At 32.7% G+C, this 16,706-nt stretch overlaps 3 protein-coding genes across 3 annotated transcripts; 1 reads left to right on the top strand and 2 right to left on the bottom strand.

Moving 5' to 3' along the window:
- Nucleotides 1-334: 334 nt before the first annotated feature.
- LOC110816911 (Putative methyltransferase family protein) lies at nucleotides 335-5,113 on the bottom strand. Its single transcript, XM_022045257.2, has 8 exons — nucleotides 4,911-5,113; nucleotides 4,744-4,811; nucleotides 2,970-3,089; nucleotides 1,701-1,774; nucleotides 1,561-1,618; nucleotides 1,385-1,486; nucleotides 1,036-1,147; nucleotides 335-598 (listed from the first exon to the last, which is right to left on the bottom strand). Exons 1-8 carry the CDS (start codon nucleotides 4,979-4,981, stop codon nucleotides 478-480), a joined length of 726 nt encoding a protein of 241 aa, XP_021900949.1. The 5' UTR covers nucleotides 4,982-5,113; the 3' UTR covers nucleotides 335-477.
- An 828-nt stretch (nucleotides 5,114-5,941) lies between these two features.
- Nucleotides 5,942-10,864, bottom strand: LOC110816910 (MutS2). The gene is made up of 6 exons (XM_022045256.2): nucleotides 10,372-10,864; nucleotides 8,812-8,917; nucleotides 8,553-8,605; nucleotides 7,583-7,714; nucleotides 7,079-7,151; nucleotides 5,942-6,644 (listed from the first exon to the last, which is right to left on the bottom strand). Exons 1-6 carry the CDS (start codon nucleotides 10,771-10,773, stop codon nucleotides 6,556-6,558), a joined length of 855 nt encoding a protein of 284 aa, XP_021900948.1. The 5' UTR covers nucleotides 10,774-10,864; the 3' UTR covers nucleotides 5,942-6,555.
- A 4,122-nt stretch (nucleotides 10,865-14,986) lies between these two features.
- LOC148266150 (uncharacterized) lies at nucleotides 14,987-16,655 on the top strand. The gene has a single exon (XM_088219159.1). The coding sequence runs from the start codon at nucleotides 15,172-15,174 to the stop codon at nucleotides 16,438-16,440; it is 1,269 nt and encodes a 422-aa protein (XP_088075285.1). The 5' UTR covers nucleotides 14,987-15,171; the 3' UTR covers nucleotides 16,441-16,655.
- Nucleotides 16,656-16,706: the final 51 nt, after the last annotated feature.

Genomic DNA, 16,706 nt, shown 5'->3' with positions numbered 1-16,706 from the left:
ATTTTTGCATAATAAAAACATATTTCTTTTTCTAATAATATATTTTTTATTAAATTTAAGTGTTGTCAAAATCCTGATTAATTGCTGAAAGAAATGTGTTTATTTTAAAGTAAATTTTTATTATAAATAAATAAATAGACAATTGAATAAAGTGTTGATAACAAAAAACTAATATATATATATATATATACACTTATCCAAATAATTATGACATTATTTTATGCATATATTCTCAATAATTTTAAGAAAATATTTGAATAAATTAATTAGAAAAAATTCTTAAAAAATTATGAATAAACTTATAAAAAGCAGGAAACAATTATCAAACATGTGGTTTTGACCAATCCAAACAATATATAGAGCATTCTGTTTTCCAAGAACTTCAGTAAAAGATTCAAGAAACATTGCTTATATATATATATGTGTGTGTGTGTGTGAATTTCTGCTCATGGGAGCTAAAAAACATACCCAGTATATCTATTGAAGGGTGATTTCAAAGATGACTCCTTCAAGATTATGAACAACAGACCGGGTTCCAACTACTTCATCTATTGACATTCCACGGCGAATGGCTTCACGGATGACAATCGAATCCATCCTGCATGCAATGCAAAATAGCCATAAACCAATAACAAGAATGCTGCATCATAAAGTTCGGAAGAAACAATTTATAAACAGCAAAAATGATGAATAATGATTGACAAAACGAAGAAATTCATTCTTTTCTCGAAGGTAAGATTGCTGTCGTAGTGCTCCACTTGATGGCAAAGAGGGGATGATCAAACAACAAAATTTGGGAGTAGACAGGAAGTAGGTCACTTATGATTACTGTCAAATTTCCCATGAAACCTTACCAGTTTAGTATACAGTTCTTCTGATCTAAAGAAGTAGAGAAAAGATTTAAAAAAGCAGAAAATCCTGGGCTGTTCTTATATGAAGGCAAATCAGCCTATTCAGTTCTCTCAAGTAAACATCAAATTTAATTAAAAAGATAAATAAATAAGATAGTATCAAACTTATATATGAGCTACTTACGTCTTCGCTCGAGATACATATGCCAGTATGAATTTGCAACATCCTTGCTTCCTAGCACGGAGGAGCTGCTCGACAGTGTCAAAAAGCAAAGGAACACTTGACTGTTGGAAGCTTATTTATTATCAAGGACACTTTCTATAACATTAACCTTGGATATTAAACCAATGAAACAATATTTTATGGCATATAAATGATATGGTAATTCTAACATTGTGCTCAAACATATTAATTTAGCATGCATTGAACAATCTCAATGAAATGGCACCATCTCATATTATCAGCAATAGAATATTCTCTTCCTCCTGAAAGTTTTTGAAAATAAGAAAGGGATAAGTGGTAATCAGGATATATATATCAGCTCCAAGAATTATATCAAACCCCCCGGTATATTTTTGCAAGATGTTGCTGAGCTGATCAACATTTCCCCATTCCAGCTCTTCAGCAAATAAGCCTGCGTATAAGATGGACAATTGAGACATCAGCTGTTCCAAGCATGTTCCAACCTAACTAAATTCGTTGCCTCACCAGCAGAAGTATCAAACTCCTCGGAAGATTTATGGAACTCTATATTTCTCTTCAGGATCTGAAAATTGTGGATAGCAAGAAGATTTAGAAATACCGCCTGCCAAGCTTCCCAGTACTGAAATATAATTTTATGACCTTGCCTTGAGCACTTCCTCATTATGGTCAGTCAAGACAACATCTTTGCAGAACCTGCTGCAAAGTATCCCAGTGACACCTGCATGGCAGATGGTAGCTATCACAAATCAGCCATCAGATAAGATAGAAGATCACATTGAGGCCAAAATAAAATTGTGGTGAAAACAGGACTAACATTATGGCAAAAGTAGTCAGGGAAAATTTCAGGAGCCTTGGACATAAGCTCCAACCGAAAGATTGGTTGATGGTTGAGCTTTGGGAATTAAGGTCAGGATAAGAGTTAGGGTTTATACAGCAAAGAGAAAGAAAAGAGAGAATTGACAAAGAAAAGTGAGAAGGAGAAAGTCGACAGAAATTCTGAGAAAAGCTGAGTTGAGAAATTTCATTCAGGATGAGATTCCTGACACAGTTCCCTTCCTTCCCAAGGTTTTCTGTATTCTTCTCCATAACAACCAAAGTAGAAACTGAAGGAAATTCAGGAAAATAACTAACAGCAAGCATAGGTGGAATACAAAAAGAAAATGAAAAAAAAAAAAGATTCATCTATTCTAACTAATTGAGCCATTATCGATGACAACCAGAATATTTGATTAGGTACTGCTGACCTTCACCAGCCCCACCCTTTTACACTTGTCGCCCTCGCCCTCCTTTCATAAACTTTGAGGGTTTTGTTGGTTGTTTCTGGTGGTGCTGATGGTAGACCAGGCTTGACACAAAACAATCCATGTGATATAATGAACTTCACAAATGGCATACAAAAGGCAGATTTTTCACAACAAACCTAAGCACCACAACAGCAAGAATAGAAAAGAACCACACTGTAGAAGCAATTCATGAGAAGATCATAGTAGCCACCATGAACACCCCAATCCATAGTATGCAGTTTAAGACTATGATAAAAGCTCAATTATTTTATGGAATTTCCAAAGACAAACTTTCTTCTAATTGAAGTTACCAAGAACAGTGTCCAGACTAATATTCCAGGTAAGCCTAGATGAAAACTAATAATACATGAAAAACCAGTGATTTCAAGTCATTTTATTAAAATGAGTGCACGGTGACCAATGGCTTAAGGCACCTAAAAGCTAAGGTAAGATCTTCAACTTCTGACTTCCACATTGAATTTAAAATAATAGTGGAAGGATTAATCTGGTTCCAAAAATGTAGCATTTGGATACCTCTAAATCCTTAAGCACCTCAGCACTGACCTCTTAACACATTTAAGCAATTTTGCAGTCAAGAAGAGAACAAGGTTGTCTTATAACAGCACTTACCAACACCCGAACCCAATTCAATAACTGAGCACCCCTGGAGCACCTCTGCATTTCGTGAGATATAATCATTCAAAAGCATGGCACCTGGCCATACCAACTGCCCTGTCAAATCAAAATCAGCTGTTTCTGAAGTAGTTAGTATAAATTTAAAAGGATATATCTTAAAAGATTTCAACATTTCTTTCTTAAATAGCAGATGAAATGTGGATTGCTCAAAACTAAAACACCATTTTCAGGCTAACTAATGCCCAATGAAGAACTTTGATGCCGTATAGTATTTTAATTCTAACTTTCCAGTGAGGCCACAAATGCAGGAGTTTCCGAACAGTCACCATAATGATCAACAATCAGTGATATGACACAATTATTCCCGAATATATTCATAGGCCATGAATTTAACTTTTAACAAATTAAAACTTTAATTTAGAGTTTACTATTCTATTTGGAATTCTAAGGATCGCAAACAGGAAAAATAATCACTCTTTGTTCTCATATAGTTACACCAGCATTGTAGAAGCACTAACCCACTATGGCTGTTTTCAAAAGGGAAAAGAAAAGGGAAAACACATAGCTGATATTCATGCCAAAAAACTAACAATGATAGCGACAATGAAACGGTTTTATCAAAAGGGAAGCACTGGAGTTTTCGGATCATGTGATAAGTTTGTGTATAACTGCAAATAGGGGCAAAATATATTGGCAATTATATAGCCAATAACAACAATGATAATCAATCTACTGGAATAAAATATAAGACAAATGTGATTATGAAAGAAAACCACCCTCCTGACTGCCATGTCGTAGTATTTTATTTGTGATTGAACATTCTAGTCAATAATTTTGCCCTCAAGATATTTCAGTTTCATCTTAGACAACTTGTGACCTATGTTGTTCGGACTTGGTTGCAATAGTCAGGTATGCATATGGATCTAAGCATCTAACTCCATAAATTTTTATACTGAAAAATGTGGGGACTCAGGCCCATAATAGTCCAAATATGTAGGTATATGTATTCATTTGATACGAAAAGTAATGAAACTAATATAAGCATTTAGGAAACTAAGACGATGTTACATACGTAACAAAATTCAGACTTTGGTACAAAGAGATAGCAATTCATGTTTGTAGTTAAAATGGGGAAAAATTATACTAATAGTAAAATATAACTAATTAAGTATTTAGAATATACAAATGTTCGTTGGGGATAACTCTTTGTAGTTTATAGAGGATTTAGGTAATCTTATTGACTTTCTGGTTGACAAGTAAATATTTTTTATACATGGGTTAGCACCCTCTTGGTGCTGATAATTAATGAATACATATTATACTTTTTATTTCAAATATATATATATATATAAATGTTGGAAATATGACATCTCAAGAACATATACTTCCATTTATATGTTGATTCTCACCTTCTAGCCTATGATTCCCCATCGTCTTCTATAAATTATCATATATCATAACCTCTAGCTCCAAATCATCAAACATAAGAACGCTTTGCCATCTATTCCACCAGGTCATCTACAATCTTTACCAGGGAGCTTACTCGAGCTTCCTCTTTCATTTGATTTATTCCATTATCAAACCCAGGAAAAAGAAACCCAAAAAAAAAAAAAAATCATCCGCATAACGAAGCTTAATACGACTAAGCACATAACCACATAGTTCCGATGAATTTAGAATAATAAATCATGTTAGCGAAATTGATACGCACACTCGATCATCTCATATGAAATTGACAGGAACAAAAAAAAAGAACAGAGATACTCACTGGAAGCAGCTTGAAGACAGTAAAGCTGAAGAACTTGAGAGCCAAAAGTGAAAGTGGTCAACTGATAACTGTACAACAATGAAAAAACCCTTCGTTTGATCGCTAACAGAGAAATGAGAAACACCAAAATTGAAGTTGAAGTTTAACGGATTAAACTAGCAATATACTTGTCATTGATGAAGAAAGACTCATCCAAGCAAACTATATCTTCTTCATCTTCTTCCTTGTCTCTGTTCATTTTTCAATTAACTCCTTTGGGCTCGATTTCCTTCCTGCTGAAACCAGACTTTTCGCTGGCTATGTTCCCTGAATCAAGGAATGGCCGAATTCGGTTTTAAATGTTTTCGTCGTCTCAGGGTTTATCAGAAAAAGAAGAAGGTAAATATTTTCTAACCTTTTCTATTTTAAAAAAATATGAAAATATTTTTAATTATTTAATTTTTTAATAAAAAATATTAAATTTCGCTTAAAAATTAATATCTTATTTAAACGATGGTATATTAACGTATAATATAATTTTTTCATAATTTTATCTTATTTATTTATATTTACAAACACATAGTATGATTTTTTTATAATTATTACATAATTCAAAAATTATTATTAATTTTTTATTTTTTCAAAGCATCAAATTGGTGGTTTGAATAATTTTTTTTCTATTTATATCCTTAAATTTGTTTTATTATTTACATTTATACCCATTTATTTTCTTCTTTACCCCATGCTTTTTTTACTTCTTCTCAAAAACAAAGGTTATTTATTTAATTACATATATTTTTATTTTTTTTATTATTATATACAATAAAATATGAACAAAATAAATAATTTGATCAAATATATAATTATATGATCCTTTAAATTTAAATAAAAATAACTGTTATTACTATATATTAATTCACAATTTTTTCGAACATATTATAATTTTTATTTTTATTTTAATTTAATAATTATCTTTATTTTTTTATATTGTAAAAAATTTGTTTCAATTCCTATAATTACGTTATAATTAAAAAATATATAATATCTCATATTAAAATTTATATTTTTACAAATACTTTTTATAAGGAATTAATTTTTATATTAAGAACAAATTATATCCGCAATATAAATTAATTTTTATATAAACTAATTATATCCGAAATATAGCACAATTTATATTTTTATCCTAATTAAGCTAAGTTTGTATTTGCAAATTAAGTACTAAATTAATCATAATTTAATTGGAAAAATAAATTGTTAATGTATTGCTTTAAACCACTTTGTGCACATAAAACAGCTTAGAGGATCTTCCCCATACAACTAGTCAAATATTTTTTCCTTCTTTAATACAAGAAGAAGAGGTACAAATTATAAACTATCAATCAATTGCGACCACGTGATATCGCATTCGGGAGGACAAGCCAATCTACAAGTCCCAGGTAGATGGTCCAGGGCCCAGTTTGCAACGATATCAGTACAATAATTGTTTCTGGTGATCATCAGAGATTCGAATATCTCGATTCTTCTACAGGAGATTCTGATTTTAGGATTCCAATTAGTTGCCGGACCATATTTGTGGCCAGTCGATGAAAAAGATGTTTACTACCTCAATGCTTCTAAAGGAGATTCTGAATTTAGGATTCCAATTGGTTGTCGGAGCCATATTTGTGGCCAAATCGATGAAAAAGATGCTTAAAGTGCAAAGAATCTTGATCCATCATGTTCACTACGCTATCTTAATTCTTCAAACCCTACTTGTTAGTATTGTTAAATCAAAACCAGCAATTCATAGTTGGAACCTTGAAAAACTAACTGCTGGATAACCTGCCAATTTTAATGTACCAATTCCTCGACATTAACCGGTGGCTTCAGCGTCGCTAGGCCCTTGCCGTAGGCAGCAATTAGTAGAGCCTCAGCTCTTCCTGAAAATATTAAGAGAACAAAAGCTAATTAGAAAATCCCAAACGATAAAAAAAATAAAACAGGGTTCCAATGACCATGGTCTTCAAAGGGTTAACTTATCTAAACATGGTCCTGTTATAGTTATATATTTTGTATGTTTATAAGAGGGTAGAATAACTTTTCAGTTTCTCACTGGTTCAGCATGTGTGGCTTCTAACGGCTGGAAAAATGAAATTCTAACAGAAAGCGAGATGCTACTAATCTCAATTAGAAATCCAAACATCTAAACTAGGACATGGCATACAATACAAGGACCTCAAAGTAATTAATCCTAAAAAGTTAATCTTTTATGCAGATTTTCAAGAATCCAGTAGATGTTGCAGCTGGGTAAATCTCCTGTACTTCTAAAAATGCTCATTGAGAAAGTAAATTAGTCAAGGAAAGAGAGGAGTACCATGATCCTTTTTCCTCTTCAATTGTGAGCTTAATGACGGAAATAACGTTGACGCAACTCTCCGACTGTCATCCTGTCGAAATCAAATGCCAATCATTAAACAAAAAGAAGTATACGACATTTTGATTGATAGAAATACAAATAATTATGAATCAAATGCCTATCCATCATATGCTAATTTTTCTGATTTTTTAGAATAAAGATAATTTTTCAGTTAGGTTTCAGCACATGGTCCTTCCAATTGGATTTGATCTTTAGTACTTATTGTTTCCAATATAAAAGACTTATCATGTATTAATACGTCAACCAATTTGCTAAATCTAATATGATCTTCCTTTTCATAACACTAAAGCTTAAGAAAATAATTATCGCGTTTGACTCAACTCAGACTAACTTTTCACAAACCCCTAAATAATAAAAATTACTAGCATTTATAGATAACATTTCCTCTATATATCTATGTATATATCAGCAACATTTAACATGCTGGATTAGGAAACAAACCTTTGGACAACTGCTACCAGAGAGTTGAAATTCATTCTTCCACACAGAAGATGGAACTGGAACTACAGAAAACCCTGAGGCAACTAGGATTCCAATCCATAATCCATATCCGAATCCTCCACTCCACCAACCCTTGATTGAAAAGAATATGAAACTAATCTCAGTAGAGATATAAAATTAGGACTTTCTTTTGAACTTTTTCTTTTCATGAAGATACCAGCACAAATTAAATCAGACAACTAATGGAGTTATCTCAGCATTAAAAAACACTCAAATGATTCGTCATTTAAAAACTCAGTCGACAAAAATTAAACCAAGCAATTGTCCAGGAATGTAACAAGGTTACTATGTTCTCTTTGATTTTTATAGAACTTTTCTTTCCACAGAAGATTTCTTCAAGCATTTTGTTAATTAATGGAATAATTTTCACAAATCTTACCTATTTTAATTTTTCAGAAAGCTTAGTCCTTTAAATAAATGATAAAACCTTTCAACAAAAATTTAAAACAATAAATTTTATTATATTCTTAGACTTGACCAAATAAAATTGCTGTACAGCGTAAGTTCCAAAATTTGAGGCCAAGTACTGCATACTGCTTTGAAGCTTACTGTGGCTGGTAATACTAAATTTGTCCAATGGTGCAGAGAAATGACTTGCATGGAGAAGAAGGTGACACTAAATTTTGACAATTAGAAAACTCAGCAAGACATCTACTTATTCATACCGTTAACAAAGAAGTTGATAAGCATCAAGAAAAGAGAAACATCTGGTAATAAAGGAGTGGATAGTTTTTTCTTGTTTGAACTTTTGTTGGTTTTACAGTTTCTTCTACCTAATTAAATTTCACGCATGAGGATGGCAGGAAATAAAGGAACAAAACAGTAATAGTCAACAACAAGGATCATACATGATTCACCGGCAATCCAAAAGGTTCATACAAAATCCATTGTTGCGAGAAACGACATTAACCTGTTTTCCGTCCTGGGGATAAGGGATTGATTGCTCTAAGTATGCAGTTGTTCCTGAAGGTAGAAAAGTTTAATTCATTACATAATATTCTAGCATATTAGGCACAAATAGTAATCATGTATGGATCTCATTCACTGGTAGAGATTACAGTCGAGAGATTGCTCTGAAGGAAAAAAAAACAAAAACAAAGCCGTCATCGGATTGATTAATCCATAAAGACATAATAGAACATTAACCTAAGCTTCCAGTCAAACCTTACCAATCGGAGCATCAAAACCCCGAAGTAGTTGGACAATAGACTTGGCATCCAAGCGTCTTCGAACACGGTTTCCTACCAGAATTGGCAGGCGTGGAGAATCAAATACCTGGAAGACTAAAGAAAACCAGCATCACATAACTGACAGATTTATTCTGTTTTACTGTAGCAAAATAATTTCCTTAACCTACCCAAACTACATAAGTACTCAAGTCATAGCGATATTACTTATACAACACTTGTATAAGATTTTACATTTGGTACTGGCTATGTTAATAGAAACACTTCATAGATAAAACAGTAAGAGTGTGCAACCACTTTGCTGTATGGTTACAATATTGTATACAACAGGCACCTAATTTATTCACACAACTTTATTCAGTTGGTGATACAGAACAAATCAAGACATAGCCTACTAGGAATTGTTGTTGACAGGAAACTTTATGACTTTTTTTATAGAAATCTTTTTTTATTTTGTTTAGGACATCAAAGTGTTGATAATCATCTGTTTGTTTAGTCATCAATTGTAATTGGGAGGCAATCAGGTGAGGCTTTTTTTAAACGGAATGGAGTAAGCACGAACTTGAATTTCAACTTTGCAATAAGAGAGTCATGGCATCTTAGTTAAATGTTTTTGGCACACAAAATAAAGATTGTAGAAACTATAATAGTTCTAAGTCAAAAAATTACACGTTGCTGTCAAACTTCACAAAACTTTGTTGTGGGAAATTACTCTCACAAATTGAAAAAAAAAAAAGATGATACCGAATGAAAAATGAGGAATTGGAATCAAATACAATCATTTACCAAGAGAATCAATAAGACTTAAAACAACTTGATAAGAGGCTAGAAAACTATAAAACAAAACTCTTTAAAACCTAGTGAAAATCACAATTGTCAAGGTCCTCTTACAAACCAAACAAGAACCTTGACTATGCCAAAGATACAGGATGAGTCAACAGCCCTTACGGTCTATAAGACAAATACCAGTATTGTAATGTAACTAGAATCCCGAACAAGATGAACAAATAAAACCCCTTTCCTTGAGAACTTAGAAACATTTCCCAGAAAATATGATAGAATTCTAACACTTAATGCAAACAAAATCAAATATCTAAAAGACAGAAACAACTAATAAACGAAGGATCTAGTTTTTGTTGCATAAAGATCAGAAGAATCACAAATTCTGCTGAACTGCCTAACGAGGATGAAATACAATGTCCTTTCCTAGATCACCCCAGCCAGCCGCTAGCAATTTGTCAAAAAATTCTTTGATCATGTCAAAGTATTGAAATAAACTGCTTCAAGTCTCAGAATTGGTTTACATAAGTAAAACCATATACCCCTTCTAAGGCTCCATTCTCCATGTTCATTCACTCTAATTAGACATCTTCCAAACTTTAAAATTGTTATTAATGCACCCCATCAAGTATAATTCAACAATGGCATGAAAAATCTAGCTACTCATACAGTAGATTCAAGACTCTCCAGCCCAATAAACCAGTTCTCATACTGTCGCTACAACATCTCAACAAAAACAAAATTGAAACTGAAAAACTTTACCTGTGCAGACAAACCAGATTCCTCGGTTCTCAAGACAGCTATAGCTCCAGAAACATCCGGGTCAACACCTAATACCAAATCGGAACCCACGGAGCACCGGGAGGAATCCATGCCGGAACCAGAGTAGGGTTCGGGTAAAGGGCAAGATAGAGAATCTAACCAGTTCTCCTTGAGCACGGCAACATCAGAACCCTTTAGACTGTTCCTGGAAGCGGCATTTGATCTGGTTCTCCGCGATGTTGTTAGGGATTGAAGTTTGGAGGGAGGAGAGGACGCGTGAGTGCAGAGAAACGAAACGAGCCTAGTAGTGACAGGAGAAGAAAGGAAGAGAGATGAATTGAGTTTTGATGAGAGTGAGTTCATGAAATGAGCTTGGGATGGTTGAGTGTGAAGTGTGCCCATGAGAGGAGGAGAAGGGAGGGGAAGACGATGGTGGTTGATGCTCTGTTACTGTTCTTAGTTACAGTTGGTCAGAGCTCATAAGAAAAGTTTCTTTTTTTATTTTTAAAAGGACGAGCATTTGGTCGGTTCAATTATTATGTAAATTAGAATATTAATGGTATTTTTGGGACTAATTATTTTAAAAAATTAGTAGATATATATTAATTATTACATAATTATCATTTTAAAATTTTAAATTTTTGTTAATTTTATTCTTTTTAAAATTAATAACTTAAAATATTTTTAAATAAATTTATATCGAATTTAAATTTTTTAAAAATAATTTATTATAATATAAAAAATAAATATTAATCAAATTTTTTAAAAGATAAATGGTAATAATATAATATTTAAAAAATAAATATATTCTAAATTTAATTAAAAATAAATTTTATTTAAATTCTAATTAATAAATAAAATAAATTATAATTTTTGTATTAATTTTTAATAATATTTTTTATTAAAAAATTAAGATATTACTTTTAAACAAAAAGATAATCTAAGTATAAGTATAATTTTAAAAATTTATTTTTAACTTATTTTTTAAATTAATTTAAATTTAAGGGTATATATACACTATATATTAATATATATTAATTTAATATCAATAAAAGGAATAGTTAAATTAAGTTAATAATAGATGTAAAAGCTCAAAATTTTATTGAATGAAAATATTAAATTAATGAAATATAAGTATAAATAATTAAAAATTTAGAATTTATATTTATTGCACAATAAATTATGATGTGCAATAGGATTAGAGAATATCTTTTAAATGATATTAAAATAACAAAAATAGAAATGTAACTAAAATTTTATAAGGTCAACATCCGCAAGACAACACGAATGAGATATCGAAGCAATCTTTAGTCGCTAATTTTTTTACTATTCAGGATTTAGATTTTGGTCTTTCTAATTTAAAATAGTTAAATAAGGGAAATACGTTATACTAATACAGTAAAAATGTCAATACTTAACAACCGATACAGAAAAACAAAGGTTGGTAAAAATTATAAAACAACTAATTGAGTCATTTTCCTTTTTAGGTAAATTCATTTAATGTAAAAATATAAGTTTCATGCCCACTTTTTAAGTTTTCAAATTCAACTCGTGAAAGCAATAATCAAGATAGCAATTTATTATACATTATAATGAACAATAATAGTTAAACTTTATTTTTTTAACTACTTAGCGGTACCTCTAGAGGTCCATAGAGATTCTCCTTGCACGTAACACAATATCCAATCTATCAATTAACTGATCATTCTCATACCACGTCCGGTAATGGGCGTCAAATATACTACCGTCTCAATATCACATACAATATGAAGGTAAACAAATACTTTTCGGCCCCTTTTACTATAGGACATTTCAGCCCCATTCGACTGAGGTAATGTCCACGATAGGGTTTGCCATATATACTGGGTCCGTACACCCTTTCCCATGACACCCAGTAAATCTTTTACATTCATGTTTACATCACAAACTAGCTACTATTTACACACAACCATCTGATTCCATATTTACAGAACAATAGAGCAACAATTAAACAGACAATATAAATTGATATTTTAACAATTAAGAAAAACGTGATCAGGACATTTATTTCAAACTAATCAACACATAAGGATAAACGGTTAAGTAAATTAATAAACGAGAATACAAATAAACCTATGAATTAAAGTGTATACGGTAAGCAAACAGTAACAGTCTAGCAATAAATGAACAATATAGATAAAATAAGTAATTTTCGTACTGACCAATTATCGCATCCACTGATAACCTGTATTTGATTAATTAGGGTTTCTAGTAATCGCGAACTACACTATTATTATTTATTAAACTTTAATTAAACGTAATAGGAGAAAAAAGTGAGAGATTCTTAATTTCAGTTGGTGTTCGAAACACAGTTTTTTTCACTTTACTTCTCGGCGATTCTCAAACTTCTTGCATTTTTTATGCAAAAATCGAAAACACGCCTTACGTGTCCTGAAATACCAAAAAAAAAGGCCAAAATAAGGGTTTTGAAAATTTTCAACCGGTATAGTGCTTTGGCGCCAGCTTCACCACCTACGACAGCATCTCCTCTCGGTCTGGCCGGTTTCGATCGGTTTTGTGCTAAAACCTACAAAATTCGAGGTTAGATGGTCTCTATTGGCCAGAAAAAGGAAAAAGCTTAAGCTTATAGGTGGGGTGATTTTCTAGTGCGGCGGCTCCACCCTTCTTCTCTCGCGGTCAGGGATTTTCTTCGGTAATCCTGCACCAGAAAAATGTTAGGAATTCAATGTTCAGAATATAGAAAGAAACGAAAAGCGAGATCGGGCTCACCAGAGCAAGTTTGGGTGACCGGTACGACGGCTCGACTATCGATTTTTAGCTTTTCTTTTGGCTTTTTGGCGTCAATATAGGTGTAGGGATGCTTAGAATCAAATTTCGAAGCGAAAGAGGAAAAAAACTCACCTTCCTAGTGTCGTCGGTGACTTCAATGCGGCATCGACGGTGGTCGACTCTCCTTTCGGTCGCCCTTTTTCTTCTTCTTCGGCGGGGTCAGATATAGTTAGGGTTAGGATTTTTAGGAAGCGAGGTTTAAATACCCTCTCCGCATTGATCTAGGTCGTCCGTGCAGGGACACGTGAAGTGTCGAGGATTATTCGATCACACTTGAAGAGAAAATTAATCTAGACCGTCTGATCCATGGCACGCAGGCAGTTCGATCGAGCCTATTCAAAAAATCGACCTCGATCGTCCACGTGCACGAGAGGAGATCTGGGCTATCGGATCCGTTGACATGTGAATCACCCGCGTGGCTTCCTGCGCAGACGCGTGTCTGCCACACGGTGCACGACGATCAATTGCACTATTGACATGGTAGTCCACATGGCCTCTTTTATGGTATTTTCACTCTTACCTCAGTTTTTAAGATTTCTTTTTAAATATGTCATTTCTAATTTTTATTTTAAACTTAATTTTTGAAAATATTTTTAAATACACTCAAAACACAATTTTTTTTCAAAATTTCAAATAAAAATTAGAAATCTAATTTTTTCTAAATTATTTGTTATTAAAATTTGATTATCCCATAATTAAATTACAGACTCATGTGTTACAATAGATATATGATGTCGTGACACATTAATATATAATTATATATTTTTTGATAAAATTATATATTTCTTAATTAAATAATATATATATATATATCAATTATAATTATAAAACTATAAAAAAACAATAATAATTATATACTATGTATGGTTGTTTTCATATTTGGATCTCAAAACTCATAATTATAGGAGAACATTATATATCATATATCACGGGTTTGAATTATTATATTGACCCATTTGAGTAATCCATGAACTCAAGCTCCTCCGTGACTTGACCACCTAGAAATTCTTAATTGGAAGCACATATATATATATATACACACACACGCACACATATATATGTGCATATATGTGTGTGTGTTTATATATATATATATATATATATATTAGTTAGTATACATAAGGAGATTATTTGATTCCCCTCATGATCGTTTTGTATGATTTGGATATCCAAACCATACAAAAATAAATATCTATATGAGGTACATTGTGAAGTTTACAAGGCTAAGTATCTTATGGATCGGATATGCCCTACAAAGTATTAAAGAAATCAAGAAACTTAAAGACAAAACTTTGGTCATGTATGATTTTCTATAATTTTTAAAAGTTGTATTGTAATTAATGTGTGTATATTATTTAATTATTAAAATATATAAATTTTTATATAAAAAAATATAGCTTTTTAAAATAAAAATATTAGATTAGGTATTAATTTATTATATAATTTAATTATTATAAAATATTTTTTTTGATTAAATTAAAGTAATTCGCATGTACAAAATTTAACTCAATTCTAATAATCGCAATGACGTCACTAATGAATTGAATCATAAATTTATTAAAGTAAATATTGTTGTTATGTTATACGTGAATCCATAATATATTTATATATAGTGTTAGAATTGTATATTATTATATTTGAATTTATGATTTTTAAGTTGATGGTTAGAAATTTAATATGGTTTAGTTACGTGAATAATATATATTTAAGAATAATATATAAAAATATATGAATATAATACATATTATATAAGACAAACGTGAATCGACAATTCCTCAATTAATTAATACTACGTTATATATATATTCGTATTCATAAACCTAAAGTTTGAAGAACATTTTGGAAGCAAAACACCCAAAATCCTATATATATATACTTAGACACCCATAAGAGTCTTTCCCTTAAACCAGGAGTAAAACCCGGCTTTACGAGCAAACCACAGTCGCCTGCCTAGTTTTTCATCGATTAGAAATGGCGCCTCAAACCCCAAATGACTCCATCTATATGAGTGCGCCGACCAGTCCAACCAGATCAAACATGGCGGACGAGTACGGAAACACCATGGATTTCTTCTTCTACAGCATGTCACCAAGTCCCATAAGAAACTTGCACAACAAAGATGCACAACAGCCTGATCAGCCCACAACACCAACGGGTAGTACGTACCAAGATGCTAATTCCAGTTTTGATGATGATGAAGACGACGACGACGACGACGACGACGACGACTTTGAGTTTGCTACCATCCGACGTCGTTTTGTTCATGACGAGGAGAAGGAGAGGATACAGGGGACGACGTCGTTTCCTGCGATGGCGTTTGCCGATGAGTTGTTTCGTGATGGGAAGCTTGTTATGCCACTGAAACTCCCACCTCGTCTTCAGTACAAGTTTGGTTATAGAGATAGCCAATTATTGGAAAAAACGTCGCCGTATTCATCTTCATCGTTATTGTCAAAAACGTTGCCGTATTCATCTTCATCGTTATTGTCGTCGTCATCTTCTTCTTCTTCTCAGAGTTCAGTGATGATGAAGATCCCATTTTCCGGCCGGCGGATGTTGTGGAACGACGACTATGACCCGTTCATGGCGGCTCTCGACAACGTCAAGCAAGAAAAGAGATCATCGGCGACTAATCACCGGCGGGCCCGCTCCTTGTCACCTCTCCGCACCTCCACCATTAACGACCAGCTCAAGCGCTTACTGCAGCCATGGATCCACCACTCAAACCAGCATCAAAAACCCGCCGGCCGGAAGACGGACGCAAACCATGAAATGGGTAATAAAGATCATGATGAAAACAACCTTAAATTTGCAGAGAGAACTTCCATGAAGCTGGCGGAGCCAAGAGGAGTACTGTTGTTTGCGAGACGAGGGAGGATGGTGAAGATGACATCCGGCGAGAGGTCACCGGCGCCGGCGGCGAGAGAAGAGAGCGAGAATCGGGAAAGCAAGACGCAGAAAATCAAGAAGCTGCTGATAAGGAGCGTGTCTGCAGTGAAAGCAAGAAGCGAAGAAGACGAAGAAGATGAGGAACTGGAAGGGGGAGAGTCAAAGTTAAAGTCAAAGTCAAAGTCAAAGGGAAGAATGAGAAGAAAGTTCAGTCTGAAGAAATCGTACATGGGACTGATTCAGTATAAGAGAAAACAGAGAGGAATGTCTCAGATTACGAAGATGACAATCATGCAATACAGGCCTAAGCTTCTGCTTTGTATTGGCTTCGGATCGAAATTTGTCAAGTAAATTTAAGTGGGTTGTTCTACTGAAAGGAAAGAAAAATTACTTGAGTTTGAGATTTTCTTTAATGGGTAAAACGAGTATTGTAATTACAAATTACTGTGTCAAGCAATTTTCTATGGACATGAAATCACATGCAATATACAGTTTTTCTTTTTGAAAAAAAGCTGTAAATTATCTAAATAAAGAAAGAAAATAATGTAAATATAGGTTTTCCTCTAGTTGGTTTTGCATATATACTATCAGGATTCAAAATAAATTCCATAATTAGA

Source organism: Carica papaya, chromosome 5, assembly GCF_054855325.1.
Source record: "Carica papaya isolate Zhongbai chromosome 5, ASM5485532v1, whole genome shotgun sequence".
NCBI classification, from domain to species: domain Eukaryota; kingdom Viridiplantae; phylum Streptophyta; class Magnoliopsida; order Brassicales; family Caricaceae; genus Carica; species Carica papaya.
Note: the sequence above shows the minus strand (reverse complement) of the source record. Positions and strands in the feature narration are given on the sequence as shown.

Excerpts from the sequence above, each read along its gene's own strand:
- LOC110816911 (XM_022045257.2), bottom strand. The coding sequence starts at position 4,981 with ATGAACAGAGACAAGGAAGAAGATGAAGAAGATATAGTTTGCTTGGAT. Across the intron at positions 1,775-2,969 it reads TGAATTGGGTTCGGGTGTTG|GTGTCACTGGGATACTTTGC; the intron begins GTAAGTGCTGTT and ends TCTGCCATGCAG. Across the intron at positions 1,487-1,560 it reads GGAGTTTGATACTTCTGCTG|GCTTATTTGCTGAAGAGCTG; the intron begins GTGAGGCAACGA and ends TCTTATACGCAG.
- LOC110816910 (XM_022045256.2), bottom strand. The coding sequence starts at position 10,773 with ATGGGCACACTTCACACTCAACCATCCCAAGCTCATTTCATGAACTCA. Across the intron at positions 7,715-8,552 it reads ATCCCCAGGACGGAAAACAG|GGTTGGTGGAGTGGAGGATT; the intron begins GTTAATGTCGTT and ends TTTTCAATCAAG. Across the intron at positions 6,645-7,078 it reads GAAGAGGAAAAAGGATCATG|GAAGAGCTGAGGCTCTACTA; the intron begins GTACTCCTCTCT and ends TAATATTTTCAG.
- LOC148266150 (XM_088219159.1), top strand. The coding sequence starts at position 15,172 with ATGGCGCCTCAAACCCCAAATGACTCCATCTATATGAGTGCGCCGACC.